Source organism: Poecile atricapillus, chromosome 2 (assembly GCF_030490865.1).
Source record: "Poecile atricapillus isolate bPoeAtr1 chromosome 2, bPoeAtr1.hap1, whole genome shotgun sequence".
Taxonomy (NCBI): Eukaryota; Metazoa; Chordata; class Aves; order Passeriformes; family Paridae; genus Poecile; species Poecile atricapillus.
Window position 1 is genome coordinate 24892556 of NC_081250.1, and position 17649 is coordinate 24910204.

Sequence of the window (17649 nt, forward strand, 5' to 3'; positions counted from 1 at the left end):
TAAACATAAATATTCACTGATGTTTTAGAAAGCCGGAATTGTGCATACAAGGTATTTGCATGGGACTGGCAGGCATGACAAAGGACTTGTGGAAGACCTCTCTCTTCCAGAGTAACAGATGAGAGACAGGAAGAGTACTCCAGCCTTCCTCATATAGGACCGGGTGTCTATTTTTAGGTGACTGAATGAGCTGGGAGGCAGCTCACAGCTGAAGCTGTCTAAATACAGGTGCCTAGAGGTGCCCCCGTGTCTAGGATCCTATTACAGTCAGTTGAACTCCCACTGGAGAGAGGATTGCTATTCAGGCACCAGAGTTTGTTTCAGAAGGAGCTTTCTGGAGTCCTCTGGATACACTGACCCTGGTCATGGCAGGCAGCTGAGATATCCAACTCACAGCTCACACGCAGAGACAGGTACACAGTGTCATGATAAGGTGTCGTACTTGGTGTGCCGAATCCCGTGCCAAGGTTCTCATCTTTCAGGCCCAGTCCAGTGATGTGACAGTGTACAGAAAGCCCAACCTAGACTGGCAATGAAAACAAGCATCTTTTTTTTTTTGACTTTTTTTCTTGTTTGAGCCTTATAGATCAGGTTGTATTACATTAATATAACTTAAAGCATGCCTGTGCTAAACTAGAAACTCTCTGTCACATTCCATGTGACAATGTTCAGCAGCTCAAAATAGTGGGATTGGTGGTCACTCCTCTTGCTGTGTTTCCTGCATCACAGTTCTGTCTGGATTTTCAATTGGACATGACTCCTAAGAAGGGAGTAAGACTCATTCCTCCAGGCTGTGCCCCTCACACGGCAGGAAATCAGACAGATGCTTTCCTTTCTTTCCTCTTCCTGTTAGGAACTGCAAAGCAAGAGTGACACAGGGAAATTGTGCTAATTCTACATGGGCCAATTTGTTGCACTCTGCTTTGATTTTTTTTTTCATAGGTGCAGAAGGAATATTGAGGAGAGTTGATGAGGAGCAGCTTGTGATACTCCATACATATTTTTCAGTTTATATAAAAATCTTACATTATTAAGAGCCCTCAGGATATTCTGAAGACCCAGGACTTCAGCTGTGTTCCAGCTACTTGCTTTGACACCCAACATTTGAGATTGCAGGGAACAGTTAAGACTGCCCCTTGGGTATTTCTGCCCTTTCTTCCCTGTGAGGTGAGTGGAGAGAAGCAGGACTGACTGAAGCTGCCTACCAACATGTCCTTTCTCTTTGCTGACCGTGAGGAGTAGCAGCATGTAGCCAAATACTGAGTCAGTCTGTCTTGAATGTGTATGACACCACAGATGTGTAAAGTCACCTCAGGGCCTGTAACACAGGGTCAGGACAAAGGCATTTAAAATTGTGTTGTCAGTTCTCGGGAAATACAAATGCAAAGATGTTAATGCAGAAGTGTGCCCCTTGTTCTTCACCATCCCCACCCCCAAAAATTAGCTGAGATGAGGGATCATAAACTGCCATGTTCTACATCTCATTTTGCCAAAACTACTAAAGAACTTAAAGGCAGAAAATTCTTAGGTGTTATACCTCTAAAGTCTAAAGCTGGTGTCAATCCTCTAAAGTGATGATTGCTGCCATAAGGAGGGAAAAAAACCAACTATTTTTCCAGTCCACTAGTGCTTCTTATCAAAGGTAGCAAAGCTTGTTTTGTAATAATTCTTTGGGAAGGACATTATTGCATGTAAAGGGCAAAGTCTGGCAGATTTAAAAACTTGGTTAAATGATAGGAAAATGATGATAATGAACAACTGTGTATCAAGGCTCCAGGGAGATTAATCGGGATATGTGCCCAAGGCACCCATAACACTAACCAGTAATCAGTGTACACTTTTTAGCTAATGATCTGGAAGAGAAAACACAGGGTGCTTTGGCGTGGTTTCTGTTGACATCAGGAACCTGGCTGTGTAAGGTCCCGATCAGAGGGCAAAGGGCGAAAGTGCAACACCTGCTTATCTCCTGTGAAACCAGAATGCTCTTCAGCTGTGGGTAAACGTGCTGATGTCAGTGCCCCCTGACATGCCAGCAGCAAGCCAGCCTTGCACCATGACCAGGAGCTGGTGCATGGCCTCTCTCACCCACTGGGTTTGTGCAGGGGAAGGAAAAATCCCCACATTTTGTCTTCTAGGCTGCAGGAGCTTGGCTGGGACTGGTGCTCTGTGCACAGTGTGCTGCAGAGAGACCTGGGTCTGCTGGGGCCATGTGCTTAACAGCTGCACAGACAGCAGCTTGGGTCCATCCTGCTGCACTTGGGCATCCCTGCTCCCAAGCCTGCCCTGGACAAGGTATAGAATGCATGCATGTGTATTTCTGCTTTGAAAAACCTGACAGGAGATATGCAAGTAGAGATTGCAGCACGGTAAAAATGATGGGAAAACACAGTGGCTGTTTTTATTGTTAGTTTCCTTTTTTGGCTGTAGTAGTTTATTGAAGTCCCTGATGTACTTTAATTCGAGGTTGTTTCTCCCAACACACCTGGCATACTGGCATATGTCAGAGTGGTACATTTTGATAATTGCAAAATGGAAAAAGAAGATGCTATGTAGTCTGCTTCCTTGGCATTACAAGTAAAAACCCTTAAGAAGGTGAAACTTTCTTTTTTAAGGAGAGTAAACTCAGTACAAAAGGCTGTCACTTTTAGGCTTGCTGCCAGACACCTGGAATCAGGCTGGTTTTCATTCCTCCTCTTTCAGGTAAAGTATCTACATCCATTTTTACAGTTACTCTATCTTCTTAAAATTAAAGGAGATGCAGGATGGCCCCAGGCCAACACAAACCTGCTAAAGGACAACTTGTACAGGACTGTTGGACCATGACACCATCTGATCACTACCATTTTCTTACACACCAGCTTTTGACAGCTGTCCCATTGCTTCAGAGCTGAAAGACAGATATCCCTTTAGTCTGTAGGCAAAAGCTTAGTTAGATATAAACCCAATGATAGATGTCATTCTTTCCTTAGTCAATTTTCATATTTTTTTAAACTGAGCAAAAGACAATTATTTTAGAGCATAGGACATGCACTGATAGAAGATTCCCAATTCTCATCTCAAAATTAATACTGTCCTAATGAAAGAGTAAGGAGATGGGTGAGGTGATGAACTGATTTCAGGTACTAGATAACCTCTTAACCAATGCAACATTAAGCATAAGCAGATCATTCTTCCAGTGTTTCTCCCCCCCCCGCTGTACCTGACATGGTATTAGTGTTGTTTTTCTCATCTCAATTTGATAAGTTTTAAAATAAAAAAGCTCTTGCTTCTACTAGGTTTCTTAAAAAACAAAGATACAGACAACCTTTTAAAAGATTTTATTATAAAACTATTTCAACATCTACATCCAAGTAAAAGGCTTAAAACTACAGCTCTGCTTTCAGAATAAAGTCAGTGAATGCTGAAAAAAGTGCTGTGTTATCTAGGCAGATAGCTGCAATTTGTAATATTACACAGATTTCATATGTGTTCCTTAAGTAGACTTACAACCTCTGCCTGCATCATGAATGTTCCACAGCTTTGCTCTGCAAGCAGCATCACCAACATTTTTGTAGCACCCGTGTGCCTCAGGTACTTTGAAACAGAAATTACTAACTGGAGCAGCTGCAGCTGTGTTACAGATGTACCATCAGATCCTAACTCAAGTTCAAACATTACTGGATGCAGACAGAAAGGTATCAGTTGTGTTTACTTGACAACAATGACTACCTAGGTCTGTGTTTGTGACCTTGTGCTCAATTCAAAAATCAGTGAACAGCTACAACAGTGAAAGCAGCTTTTTCACACCTGTATATTCTAGACAAAGGTACTTCCTTTTTATTAGCCATTTCTTTCATTGAGCTGAGCTCATCATGCATGAACTGGTGACTTTTGATGACTGCAGCTTATTCAGCAGAATAAAAACAGCCCACATGCAGTACTAAAGTCATCATGCTCAGCAGTTACCATTAATACATCTAAAATTAGTTTTTAAAATACATGAGGCATATCAAAATACTATTTTATTTTCAATGAGAAATACATCTAAACAGGACTTCAAGAACGCAAAGGTAGTTTCCTGTTAAAAACCATTTTAGATTCATAGTGGAATATGGAGTCATTTTCTGTCCAACAAATAGAAATCTCTAATAGAAAACTGTCATACTTAGCAGAATGCTTTACTGTATTTGCAACTTCTTGCAAAGGATCATAAAAACAGACGATAATATGATAATTAGTAAAAAAAAAAATCAAGTAATATTCTACAGCCCTGATGAACATTTGACTGGCCATCTTGCCAATAGTTAGCATCTGTTAAGTTTACCTTGCTTTCAAAAGTGGAAACACACAAAAAAGATGGGCAAGGAAGAAGCTTACTGAGACTGGAATATTTTCTGAACAACTCTCTCCCACTGTCACTGTTCCTGTGGGAATCCTCCCCATTTTGCTGTTCATAAAAGCTCTCCTGTAGTTTTCAGTACTGTCTTAAACCCTTTCCATTACAATGAACAGTTTTCAGAATAAATTTTACAGTTCCACCACCACTCCTGAAAACCTTTCCAACAGACCTTCAGTGCTCACCCACAGCTTTCAGGGTATAGACTCCCTATGCACATCTTGGGGCTGATGTGGTCCAATACAGATTTGAAAAAGACAATTGGCAGATTTTGGTTTAGTGTATTGAGCCACTAATCTAACAGCACAACTGAAACAAACCACAAGACCGTGTTTTAAACATGCTGGTTTTCACAACATGCTTATACGATACATATTACCAAAACCTTTCTGTTCAACTTGCATGTCTAACTCCAGTTCATGGAAAATCCTGACTGACTTGGCACACATCCTCCAGAATACAGAGACATAGGCCAGATGTACCCTAATGTTAGAGCTGTTACAACCAAGTAGCTTTCCATTTCTTCCCAATAGCTTTTAAAAATATCCTGATTTTCTTCTTCATTACCTTATGCATAGAAGCTCTACTTGGTTTAATTCCCATAAACAGTTTAACATAAAATATCTAGCAATGTGAGTCACAGAGCAAGGCATCACATAAGAATTATTTTTTTTAAAAAATGTGACTTCCTTATATATGGCAAACACTTTCTCCCTACTTCTCAGGGCTCCCTCTCCTCCAGTCAGGCTGTATTTGAATGCTGTTTCTATCTTGCTACAAGACTAACCTGTTAAGTGGATCTTTTCCAAATGTTATAAATACAACTTCAAAATATGGATGTTATCTGTCTACCTGAGAAGTTCTGTAATAAGATAAACTGCTGATAACTATTCTAAAAGAAAAATATGCATCAGCATAACTTGTTTATCAGTCAGTGTTCAGAATTCAAGCATTAAACAGGATTTACAAATTGCACACCTCTACCACACCAAGTCTTTGATCACAGTAAAAAAATAGCTTGATTTTCCTCTATACACAGCTCTTTTTTAAAGACATATGTGCTCTATTTTCCTCATCCAGAAGTCCACAGCAAGATTTCAGATTCAGTGCATATAGCTTAGGCTTATGATAGTCTTATCTTCTTTTTCCTCTGCTAGTCCTGAAACTTGCTTGTTTGAAGGTAGATGAATACTTCCAAATGCTGCTTTTAAAGCCAGCTTGATCCCCTGGGATGTCTTGATACCAACTTCTCTTCAGGAAGCTGCACTCTGCTTTGCCATATTCTTTGGGTCTTTACTTGGGACACACCAGTCATCTGCCTCTGAGGTAGCCTGGTAATGCTTGGAAGCTGATTTGTTAAAAACTGGGAGTTTTTCCACTGATTCTGTTGATAAGGCCTAAAGGTCAAGAAGGAACAGGTTACCATCTCTCAATAATGTCACCTAGCAAAAATTCATTCAGCATGCCTAAAGTATTAAGCCAGTGGCACTACAAAATGCAGTTACTCACACAAATGCTTCTACAATAGATATGGTAGTTTATGTGCTTCAGTATGTATGATTCTTTGGGTAATTTGGTAGGACAAATGCAGTAACATCACATCCTATTTATGCATTTTTAATAAGCCTTAAGCAGTAACCTCTAACATGATTTCAAGATAGTCCAGGAATGCATGGAAAAGGACTTTGATTTGCAAAGTTCCAGTCAAAATTCCAGTCAAAATTTTTCAATGGAAGAGTTACATATATATAGCTGAACTGTCTCTTCCTTTCATACTTCTGCTCTGATTCCACTTCAGTGTTTTCAGTCTAGCAAGAGAAATTTAAAGCAATTTTTTCCCATGATTAGGCACAGAAAGTAGAAAGAGCATGTAGTGCTATTTGCAGGTTTCTTACAGAAACAGCAGTGCAAGTTATATGCCCAGTGTTCAAAATTACTGATATCTGCATCCACTAGAGGGGCTATACAGCAGATGTTCAACAGCACCTTGACTCCTTAAGGATTTAGTTTATATGGACTTTCTGGTTTTCAGAGTAAACAAACCAGATCTGTTGTTATACCTTTACTTTGCTCTCTTCAACTGCTTTGTATTCCATGAATGAGTAGATAACATTTTAACACAATCTGAAAACCAACAGGGCTCTCACTAGTAGCTGTTCAAGTAGACTAGTTAAAACTAAGCGACTTTTTTGATACCAGTTAAAAACCAGTTACTAAATCTGTAATTTCTCAATAAAAACAAGAGCTACTCATGAGAATCTGTTTACCTTAAAATGGTAGCAAGTAGTTATCCCACTGCATTAATGATAGCAGTCTTTTATTTGAATAAATTTAAATACATACCTTCAAGTAGATGATAGCATCTGTTCCATAACCACATATGGAGTAAAGATTTAGATCTCCTTGAAAGTATTTAGCATACAGACGAGAAATTGGCAAGCCATACCCAAAGCCGGCCTAAAAATAAAGTACAATATAAAATTAATTATTTTTATACTAGCTCTAATGGCTTAAAGTTCAATAGCTGGAAAGTCTTCAGAGATTTTTAAGCTGCTAAAAAATCCTTTGCAATTCATCTTCTCTTAGAAGAAAACATAAATCTCTAATCAGTTTCATAGAGAATGCTGAAGCTGACCATTACAAAACCAAAGTCATAAGAAAAAGATCTCCATAAAAGAGGGAGCGTTTATATATATGTCCCACTTTTACATATTAAATTTCAGTATTTTTCTCTCCTTTGATACTGCTAGTACAGCTTGATTAGTAAAAGGAGCTTGCTACTGGGAGATAAACATAATAATCTATAAGACTGTTCCAGTTGTGTTTGTCTCCAGAAAGACTGCATGATCTACAGTAAGTTTGAGGACTGAGTGGAGAGTGAAGATAAAGTAAATTAGTGTCAGTGGAATGCAGGAAGAAAAGAAAAAAAAAGTGTGGGGGGGTTAAATTCAGGTTGGAATGTTCTTTGTTTATGCCTTTAAAAGAGTATTTTTGTCAATTAAGCTAAATACTAAAATTCTGTTTCAGAAAGTGTAAATTCATACTTATGGGGCTTGGTAATCTTTGCATACCCCACAAAGCAGCAGGATGGACATAGAGCTTCATTATTAACCCACCAACATTTACAACAACCTAACTGCAACATGAGTATTGAAAGTGTCTTACAAGAGGGGTATTTCGACCATCATCCACATTTGGCCTTGGTGCAGTGGAATACATGTAGCTAAACAGCTGCTCAATTTTCCTCACTGGAACACCACCTCCTCGGTCTGAGATCTGATTTAGGAGAGAACGAAGTCAACAACACGCGTGCACTAAGAATGGTATTTAAAATGCTGTTATTTGAACACAACTTTCCAACAGTCATAAATGCAAACATTTGCTTTGCAGCATATTATTTTTCAACTAGATAATTGTGCTACATGGAGGCTCATATCATCAAGAGAGTGCTCTTGTGCTCAGGCAGGTCTTTGACCCGTTCTCAGAGGCCAGATCTTTTAGTAGAACTAGCTAAGCATGTATAATAAAAAAGATTACATTAAGTCCATTGTACTAGGCCAACAAAATACCTTGATTGCCAGGTCTTCCTTTCCTAGAACAACTGTCACTTCAATCGGAGAAAGGGTAGGACTGTTTTCTTGGAATTCAACAGTCGCTCTCATTGAATTCTATGGAAAAGAAGGTTACCATGATCAGAGGTTGTTGAATCTATGCACTTCGAACCATATCCCCTCTCCATAGAGGCAAAATTACCCCCTATTCCTATCAGTGCCTGGTTTCCAAGGAACACACTTAGCATTCTGGCATAATGTGAACAAAAGAAGTCACACACCTAAAAGTGTCTAAGCATAGCCAAGACTCTTCTCAGTGAAAGATTACAATGTTCTTGCCCAACATTAACTCAGGCACTGTAAATTAAATAACATAACTCCCTTAAAGTCAACAGGTTTCTGGAGAAGAGCAAAGTTCAGCAGTTGCTAAAGACTGCCAGATTTCTGTACGTCATCTTGGCAGCACTGAAGTTCAGTTGTACTCACTTTTCCTAAATACATTGCCCACTCCACAGAAAAGGCAGTAGGGAAAACCTGCAGATGTAATCTCTAAAAGCAGAAGGCTACTGGTGGTCACAACCCCACATCCCACTTCACTCTATCAGTTTATACTAACATACCTTAAAAAGCTCAAAAAGCATGTGAAAAAGATGAGATGGAACATATACAATGTTAATTGGCTCTCCTGGAGCTTTTCCTAAAGGAAAAGAGAAATAAAAAACAATTAAAAAGGTGATGACATTTTTTTATATGGTACCCAAATTTTACAATGGGCAAGTTGCCAAAATAAAAAAATTAAATCAAGTTTCATTTTCGGTTTTCCCCCGCTCCAAAACTGGCAAAGAAGCTTTATGCATTCATAACAGTGTTTAGATTGCAACTGCCACTTGCTTAATAAGTTCCTTTTCAAATAAATATAAGAATCAAGTATTTATTCCCCTTTATAAATAAAGGACTTCAAACATTAAGCAGACTGCTGTCATCAGACACATGCAGGCAGCTCGGACCAGACCCAGCATTTGAGTCAGTTCCTCATTCCAGATATGGAGGTCCTCTCTAGCAACTTCTCATATTACTTTAAGTACAGGCTTGTCTGACTTTTCTCAAATTTATAAATGGTACCTCAAAAACGTTGTGTTTAAGATACACCAACATTTGAGTTCTAACACGGGGATTTAAATGAGATGCCTGTAATAGAAAATGAAGAGGAACTAGCCCAAGTCAGATCAACTGGTATGTGCACTAAAGTTACAGAATTGGGAGCCTTTTGACTCAGTAGAAGAAGCAGTTTGGCTACTGATAGGAAGCGCTCATCTTACCGTTCACTTGAGTAAGTTTCAGTTCTGGAGATGTTAGGTAATACTGGTCACACAACATCTTGGAACTTTCATAAGCATCTGAAATAATTATTTCAATAAATGATGTAATATATAATATTATAAATCAATAATATCAAGCAATATAATATCAAGCAATGTAAAAATTCATTCTAATCCATGGCAGAATACAGCTTTTAACTGCATTTCCTGCTAAGGTTTTAGACAGTCTAAGACATAGCTAAGGGGATGTGTCTCAAGGGAATGACTAACATTGCATCCACTGTGTTCACCAAAAATCAAGAACAATGGGCAATTACAGAAGCATGAGCAAATCTTTGTACAGTTTCATTACTGTATAGAACTGATGCATCTGTTTTCTACCAGTAGGTAAGACCAACCTCATCACCTCAGATAACTTCAGCTCCTACCTCATCTGTCACTTGCTAGGACTTACTTCAACATGTGTTTTTACTGCTACTTTGTATTTTAAATTCTGTTCTCTAAAAGCTCATGCTTTGATAAGCCTGCTTTCAGCTACTTCAGTTAAAGCCAGTCAATATCCTACAACAGAAGCTGGTACCCAAACTGCTTGCAATCAGATATAGATACTGATCAGGAAGAGAAACGTTAAAGCTCTGAGAATACGCACCATTCACTACTTCAACAACATCACAGCAAGGATCAATACTTCCAATGTGCCTTGGGTGCCCAGAGCCAGATTTATCATCAAAAAGAAGAGCTGTTTGACATGAGAACAATACAACATTTAATCCCAAATACTGTGTTATAAAAAAAAGCCCCAAAATTGAGACTAATACAGTGCGATTGCAACATACAATCACATAAAATACTGAATGTTGTTTATGCCTTTCATGAGTTAAAATGCCATCTAGTGTCAGCAAACTATGTTGGCTTTTCTGTGGCTCACCTCTAAAGGTTTTTCAAACATAAAAAATGATATCCCTACATATTCCACAAAGGAGTTATTTCAGTTATTCTGTAGTCTAGGAAACAAGTTTTCCCATTACTTTCTTAAGTGACAGATTCAATTTCTAACTTTTCAGTGTCACACAAAATCATGTGAAGCAGTTCTCCAGCAGTTTTAAAAAGTGTTTACATTAACATGTTACTCATTAGGTTGAAGTTTTTTCTGAGGTAAAATTTCTACTTACTGTGTTGGTTCATTAGCATCCGGGTGGAAATGCGGCTCATGTAAAAACGATCCAAAAAATACTGGATGTTTTGATTCGTGACAGGATCTACTTTAAAAGTGTCTTTGTATTCAATTATTCCTTGTGCCATTGTAGGAACCACATCATGATGTCTGTTTCGGACTCTAATTAGAGTATCTATAAAGCTAGGTTAAAAAGAGATTGTTTTAGAATATTATTCTCAGATTACATAGAAGCAAGCTTTGTATAATGTAATTATCTAATCTAGCACCAGCAGAGATAAATGCTTAACAGCCTTAATACTAAAATACAGTGTGGTTTTTTTACTCTTTTAAAAATAATTCCTCATTGCCCTAATACAGAAGTATTTGGCATTTTTAAAACAAAAGGTGTAAAGAGCCATATCAAATTTACCACCTGTGTACTCATTTATTTGAGCAGAGGAAAATATAAGTAAAGGAAGAAGATCCCAAGCTGACATCTTGGAAACAAGCAGAGATATGACATCACAGGTAACTTTTTTTAATATTTCTCTGTTATGACCGTTCAGGGGGCAATATGACCTTGAAATTAGGCTGCAACAGGTCACATTTATTTGCTGCTAAACATGGTCAGAGATTTCAGACAGCTTGTTCTATGTTCAGCTCTTCCTGCTAGATTATAAAATTCAGCTCATCACAGCTGTAAGTCTATAGCGAGTATGTTGTAAAAAGTAGAATATGAACTAAAAAGTTCAAAGAAAAAAATTAAAAGCTTACTCAGATAAGACTTTTTGGTCATCTGGGCTTTTCTGATGGAACTCAATCAACTCCTTTAGGCTTTGGATGTACCTATTGGAAAAGAGTACAAGAAATATATGCTATTAATTTGATTGTTATTAATTTGGCAATATGAAAAATACTTTGTCTTGTGCACATCATTAGTCCTAACAAGTCATCTAGGAGTTTTAAGTATCTTTGAAATATCCAAGTTACAACCAACAATGGAATGACAGATGGGCACTTCTTGACTGCCTGAACTCCAGAAATTTTAAGTCTTTTCCTTGTGCCTGCCACTAGAGAGGAATCTAAACCCTCACTTAAGCTACGCAGTGATCCCCCTATAATTCTTGAAAAGAGATGTATTTCAAAGAAAGATCCAAACAACAACACCAATCAGAAAGCAAAACTTTTCCCAATCTGATCAGCTTTGGCAGAAGCTAAGTAGCTGAGCTTCTTGCACTAACATCTGAAAGCCTTGACGCATACGGCAAAGGCACAACAGTTTGCTATATTAAGAAGAGTTTCGAGATCTCACTCTAATACTTCTGCTGTTTATGTCAGCCATCCTGGCAAATGCTGCAACTGTGCCAGTAAGCAAGGTTAAATCAGATTCAACCACTGTGTCAACTGCAGAGATTATGTTAATTGAATTTCAAACACTTGCTGCACAGGTCAAGGCAATATACTTTAGAATAGAAGCTCTGTTAGTAACTCCATCAGTAAGAGATCAAAACAAGTACATAGCCTGCTTTCCCAATTTGTGTGGGTCTCAGGTAATGCTGTGTGGAAACAGAACATGTTTTCTTTTCTCCCTTCCTAAATAGTAAGTAAGATTTGCTCTATTAACTATTTCGAACTATTAACTCTCTGCCCCCCAAACCTATTTTAAGATAACATTATAACCATATTGCTTTTCAATTTAATTTTAGCATGCTAGAAAAGGACAGTGTGTGACATCTTGCAACATAGATTTGATGAAGCATTCTGCATTTCTCCTGCATTTTCTTAAGCTTTCTACTATTCAAAAAAGTCTTTAACAAGTTCTCAAAGTGGTGTTACTTTGCATGCTGAATTCAAGCAATTCATACTTACCAGCTTTTTACTAATTTTACTGATGGAGTGCCTAGTAATTTATCAGGAAGAAGATCAATTTCTTTCAGGATGTTTGCAAACCTCACAGGAAGTTCTTGTCTTAAAAATGAGAAAGAAGTTCTCTCACATCCATTATTCGAGCCTATGAATAAATCCAAAATAAAGTTTTTGTTTGAAGAAGTTTCAAGATGCAAATACAGATTGCTGACTTTCCATAAACTTCAGGACTTTATTTCCCTGCATTCATGAGGCTTTTACTGGCCAGCTCACCTAAGTGTTAGGTGTTACAGGTTTGTGTTGAACGCTGTTTACATGACAGTAAGACACAGCGTGTTCCTGGACGGAACACTTGTACAGCTCCCATTTGGACATGAGACTTAATTGCAATTCCCTAAGAAGCACTCCGGCCCCTGTAAACAGGAGGTTGTTCGGGGTGACGTCTGGCAGTATCATGTGCGCACAGCCGCCAGCGCTGCCAAAGCGATAATGGATCAGGGAACAGCGCGTTCGCTCCGCCCGACGGCTCCGCCCGACCTCGAGTGCGCGGAGCAGCAACACGCCCCGCAGCCCGTGTCCCCCTCCGTGCCTGCACCCTGCCAACAGCGCCCAAACAGTGTTGTAGCGCATCTTCAGCTCGGATGGCGGCACTCGCAGGTCTCCAGTCCCTGGCACCTGGCCGCCGGGTAACTGCGGCCGAGGGGCTGGGAATACCCAGCGGGACTGCTCTCCTCCTCCGCCCTGGCGCTGGGCAGCCGAGCCGGGGGGCGGCAGCGACTTCAGCGCTGGCTGAGTACCGACCCCTCCGGGCGGGGATCGCCGCCTCGTCTGTCCCGCAAAGCGCCGCTCCCGCACCCCTCCCACGGGCTCGCCCCTCCGAGCCTCCGAGCGCCGGGCTCGGGCTGTCCCCCAGCCCCGACCTCCCCCCGCTCCTCCCGACTCTCACCGAAGTCCAGCAACTGCTTGATGGAGAGCGGGGAGGGGGAGAAGCGGGAAAACTGCTCCACCTCCTGCGGCAACCGGCCGCTGCTGCTGCCGGCACTGGCTCCTGCCAGTGGGGCGGCGCTGCGGAGGGCGATGCGGGCAGCCTTCATCGCTGCCGGGGCGGCGGGTGCGGGGCACGCAAGCGATCGCCGAGTGAGCGGGAGCTCCGACGGCCCCGGGACGGTCGCTGTCCCCCGGCGGGTGGCGGTGCTTCACGTGGCGCCTCTATTTACACTCGCAGGGGGCGGGGCTGCGGCGGGCCCGCCCCCCGGGCGCTCGTGACGGCGCTGGCGGCGCTCCCCGTGCCCGCCGGCCCGGCCCGCCGGGCGCCCCGCCAGCGCCGCGGGGAGCGCCAGCAGTGCCGGCCGGGGCTGCCGCGGGAGCAGCGCACACGGAGCGGCGGCTGTGCTGGTGCTGTGCCGCCCGCGGTGACCTTGTGCAGCGGGCAGGGGCCGGGCCAGGCGGCAGGGTGGCCGTGGCCAGCTGCGGGGGCGCCGCGCTGCTCCCGCCCCTCAGGGGCCGCGGGCTGTGCACCCAATGGCCCGGCGTGAGGGGCGCGATGGGGTCCGGGGGTTTTTGGGGTCCGAGTATGTTTGCACTCATACAGGGGGTGCTGACGGTGCTGGTATTGACAGGGTAGCTCCGGCGTCGGAGCAAAGGCTGCGTGGAAGGCAAAGGGAGCAAAATCAGATCCCAGCCGCAGGGTTCAGGCTGTCGACATGTAGGTCGTGTCTGTGACCTGGTTAATAGCGACCAAATACCCGAGGACAGCTGTGCTGGTGACGCACTGGCCCCAGATCAGCATGTGGCCTTTTTTTACTGTCACTAGAGCTAAGAAGGGGCTGACACCGTGCTCTCAGGGACGGCTCATCTCCCAGGGTCACAGTCGAGCTGGGAAAAGCCCCTTGACCTTTCCTCTTTGCTGGTGAAGGAGCTTTGATCTCAAGTGCTGCCTGGCCTTTTCCCGACGCGCCAAGTCCCCTTCGCTGGGGGCAGGGTTTGAGTTACGCATTGAGGAATGGAATTAATGTCAGCGGAGGGCTTTCTGACATCTGAAAACTTGGTCTGTAACAGCAGGAGCATGTGGCAGTAAAATAGTACAAAAAAATTGTTCCTTAATATTTGCATACAACTCCCCAGTTGAATTTTATATGCATATATTTACAGAAACAGACATGTAAACTCTTTTGCATGGGAGGGAAGATCAAATTCCTCACAAGAGATCTGTGCACTTAGTTTAATAGACAGAGGAAAATACTTTAGCTTGTCAATAGACTTTTTTAAACTTTATCTAATTTTTGTCTTCCTAGTATATCTGTTATTCCTAGTTATGATTCTACTCCTACTGTACTTTATGTTTTATTATTTTATTGCTCCCTGTTTTATTATTTTATTGGGAGAGTTGTTGTGTTATTTTTCCATGAAATATATTCTGGTTTACTGCAGTGATCAAATATTGGCATATGAAATGTGAAATGAAGCAAAATATAGACATGAAATAGCAGCAAATATAATGATTTTGATTTTTTCTGTCCTTGCCAAAAATTAAAATTTAAGAATTTGGTATTTGCTTTTGACTTTTTAAGCTTGGTTTGCCTGCAAGTTGCAGATGAGCCACAGAAGTGAAAATTTAATATAAATTTGTTTTAACCATCAAACCTGTAGAATAGCTTTTGTTTTGTTCCACTTTCTTCCTGAGGCCACTAATTGGTGACAAGCAGAAACCTCAAAATTAACTCTCTGCAATAAAATCTGGGTCAGGAAGCTCTCTGCAGCGGGCAGTTACTGCAATTTGTAAGGTCACTATTTATATTCCTACAAGATACTTTATTTAATCTGTTAGTGTGCTGAACCTGCTTAATATAAGTAACTCGAATATCCTCAGTGAGTAGTCTCAATGGGGAAATAGTCTACTAAGAACAATTTCTGTTGTTTGCATTAATTTTCTTTACAGCAACTTCTTAATGTTTTTCTGGTAGTTATATGCAGTAAGGTATGAACAAATATCTTACATACTCAGTTTAGCTGTGAACAAAGGTAAAATTGTAGTTGCAGGAAATACAGGAAGTGTGTTGTTATAAATACACCTCTGTTTATCACATGTGTTACCTTCCCCATTTGTTAAAAGGACAAAGTTCCAGTAACTCAAAACCTGGGTGTTTTTCAAATCAAAACAAACTTCTACAAGAATTTTACACATCAGAAGCACAACTGACGTTTTTTTACTCAGATGAGCTTCTAGAAGAAGCATGTCTCCTTCCTAATTCAGATTTGTTTCTTGCTTTGTATGATGGTTATGTATTACAGGAGGTTGTGAACAACATAAATTTATATTCTTGCATATATTTGTGAAGTAACTACTGTGGATGTTCTGAATGTTGAGCAAGAAAGCTAAGTTTTAGGCACAAATGTAACAATATATGATGGTTCATCATCAGCCAAATGCAGGTGAGCTAGGCAGGTGAAAATTGCAACCACTTCATACAATGCCTCCATCTATCCTGTCTTTAGCAGTGTTCTCACTTTATTTCCTGTCCAAACCACTGTTTCACCTTTCTTCTGAAGCACGTGGCAGTTTTAATTGCAGGTGTCAGAGAACAATGATTCTGAAGGACAGTGCCAAATTCTGAACTGCAGTATTCATCAGAGCAGGTCTCATTTCTGCTGATTAGGTATTTTAACTTTCCTCCTCTGAACTGCCCTGGGGCAAGTTTTAAAAAGGCAGTAACAACACTTGCAGTTGCTTGGTCACAGTAATGTTTTGCTGACTGTGCTTAAGAAAATGGAGCTGCGTTAACATTCTGCTTTTTTCCACAACAGATGGGTCCAGAAGAGTGGAATGAATGAAGCCTGGATTCCTGTCCATTTGCCTCCTAATAGCTCTCCATTGCAATCAGCTGTCGCCTCATGTTTCTTATGTCCTCGCTCCTGCTGGAGACACAGCGTGCTGTACTTAGAGCTGTGTTCCTAGTCAGCCAGCATGTGTAATAACTGACCATGTTGCTGATGTCTAATAGAAGGTATCATGGTTGCTTTTTCCGTACCTTTTTCTCTGTGGGGACAAAAATGTAAGGATCTTCTTCCTAACCCAACAAGTGCTGGAGACCCAATAGGATGTGCTGGGATGAGTGCCCTCCTGACCAGCCAGAACATGTGGGATGATTACTGGTATGGTTGCTGCTCTCCAGTAGAATGAGTCTGGTTGAGTTTCCTCTCCTTTTTATCCAGTGTGGAGCAAAACTCTAATCTCTCCTCCCTAAACCACCTGCCAGCTTGTACAGAGATTTTAGTCAAATTTGACTTGGGAGGGATGGTTTGGCGAACAGGTGAACAGGCAGCATCATCAAAGTTTTTTCTCTTACAGAACCAGACTAATATTTTCTGCTAGGGACAAAGGCAACTTCTAATTCAGCTTCTGTAAGGAAGGGTAAATGATACCCAGAATGAGCAGTAAGTCTGGGTGGAAATTAATGGTAGCACGAGGAAGTTTGGAATGTAAGCGGAAGGAGTAGTCTGGTGACAAGTGTGTGAGTCGTATTCGCAACACCTTGTGAAATTTCCAGCAGTATCAAGGGCAAATCACTGGCTCTCTGCCTGCAGATGGGTCTGCTTTTATGGAATTGAATTGATACTTTAACCTACTAATATGTTTCTTTTTCTAAATATTTATATCACCCTTTACATGGAAAAAAATACAGAAATAGCAGTATAAACAAGGGTCATATCTTCCCGTTCTCATCTTTCTGTCACCCGACACTGCTGCCACACGAGCTGTCGAGCTGCTGGGGGCTCCCAGTACAGCCAAAACAGCCAAAGTAGGTGAAAGGTTGTGGAGGAGCACACAAACAAGCTGGCGTGCCTCTTCAGTAGTTCAGTGAGGGAAAGGTTCTGCAGCTGCTTCAGCACTTACACAATCTCCCACTGCTGCTTATAACTTGCAAAAGTCAAGAGTACAGTAGCCGGATCATTTTACAGATGGATCTGTGGCTGGTCAGCAGCCTGCTTGGAGCTGTAAACATGGCAACTCAGCAGCCCTGAACAGGAGACACCTTTTTTCCTCATTCCCTGCCTTTGTTACCCATGTCTGAAATTATCTGTTATCTCCTTTAAAATCATGGAAAATGAGACTGGATTGCTGGTTTCAAAATTGCTTTTCCAAAAAAATAGCTAGAAGCTTGCACGAGATTAACTAAGGGTGTTTAAACTGGGAATGTAGAAATAGGTGAGGGAAAAAAAGAACTGTTTTGGAGTATAGCTGTACCATTCAGGAAATAAAGCTAGGACTCAAACTGTGATAAACGTAGGACTCAAAAGTGTTTATCTTGAAATGCTTGTCACAATTCAGGAGGCTGCTTACTAAGTAGGGGAATAGTAATCTTCAGGCAAGTACACCATTGC

The 17649-nt window shown here is 41.2% G+C and overlaps 3 protein-coding genes across 6 annotated transcripts in view; 1 reads left to right on the forward strand and 2 right to left on the reverse strand.

The window, feature by feature from the left end:
- DYNC1I1 (dynein cytoplasmic 1 intermediate chain 1) overlaps window positions 1-17649 on the forward strand; it is a 411944-nt gene that overhangs the window by 186337 nt on the left and 207958 nt on the right. Inside the window, exons 2-3 of one of the 4 annotated variants that reach the window (XM_058830768.1) lie at window positions 13840-14314; window positions 15839-16271. The gene's annotated coding sequence lies outside the window, so the exon portion shown is untranslated. Of the gene's footprint in view, window positions 1-12418; window positions 12954-13839; window positions 14315-15056; window positions 16272-17649 lie in introns of those variants that run through there. The other 3 variants (XM_058830766.1, XM_058830769.1, XM_058830765.1) reach the window with 3 other exon arrangements.
- On the reverse strand, window positions 3303-13468 carry PDK4 (pyruvate dehydrogenase kinase 4). The gene is made up of 11 exons (XM_058830775.1): window positions 13214-13468; window positions 12271-12412; window positions 11176-11247; window positions 10418-10602; window positions 9895-9984; window positions 9246-9323; window positions 8547-8623; window positions 7945-8043; window positions 7541-7651; window positions 6719-6832; window positions 3303-5772 (listed from the first exon to the last, which is right to left on the reverse strand). The coding sequence occupies exons 1-11, from the start codon at window positions 13359-13361 to the stop codon at window positions 5629-5631; spliced, it is 1260 nt and encodes a 419-aa protein (XP_058686758.1). The 5' UTR covers window positions 13362-13468; the 3' UTR covers window positions 3303-5628.
- Window positions 13481-17649, reverse strand: part of LOC131575468 (basic salivary proline-rich protein 1-like) — a 29923-nt gene continuing 25754 nt past the window's right edge. Inside the window, exon 3 of the mRNA XM_058831052.1 lies at window positions 13481-13911. Within this exon, the coding sequence (XP_058687035.1) occupies window positions 13481-13911 (431 nt within the window). The remainder of the gene's footprint in view (window positions 13912-17649) is intronic.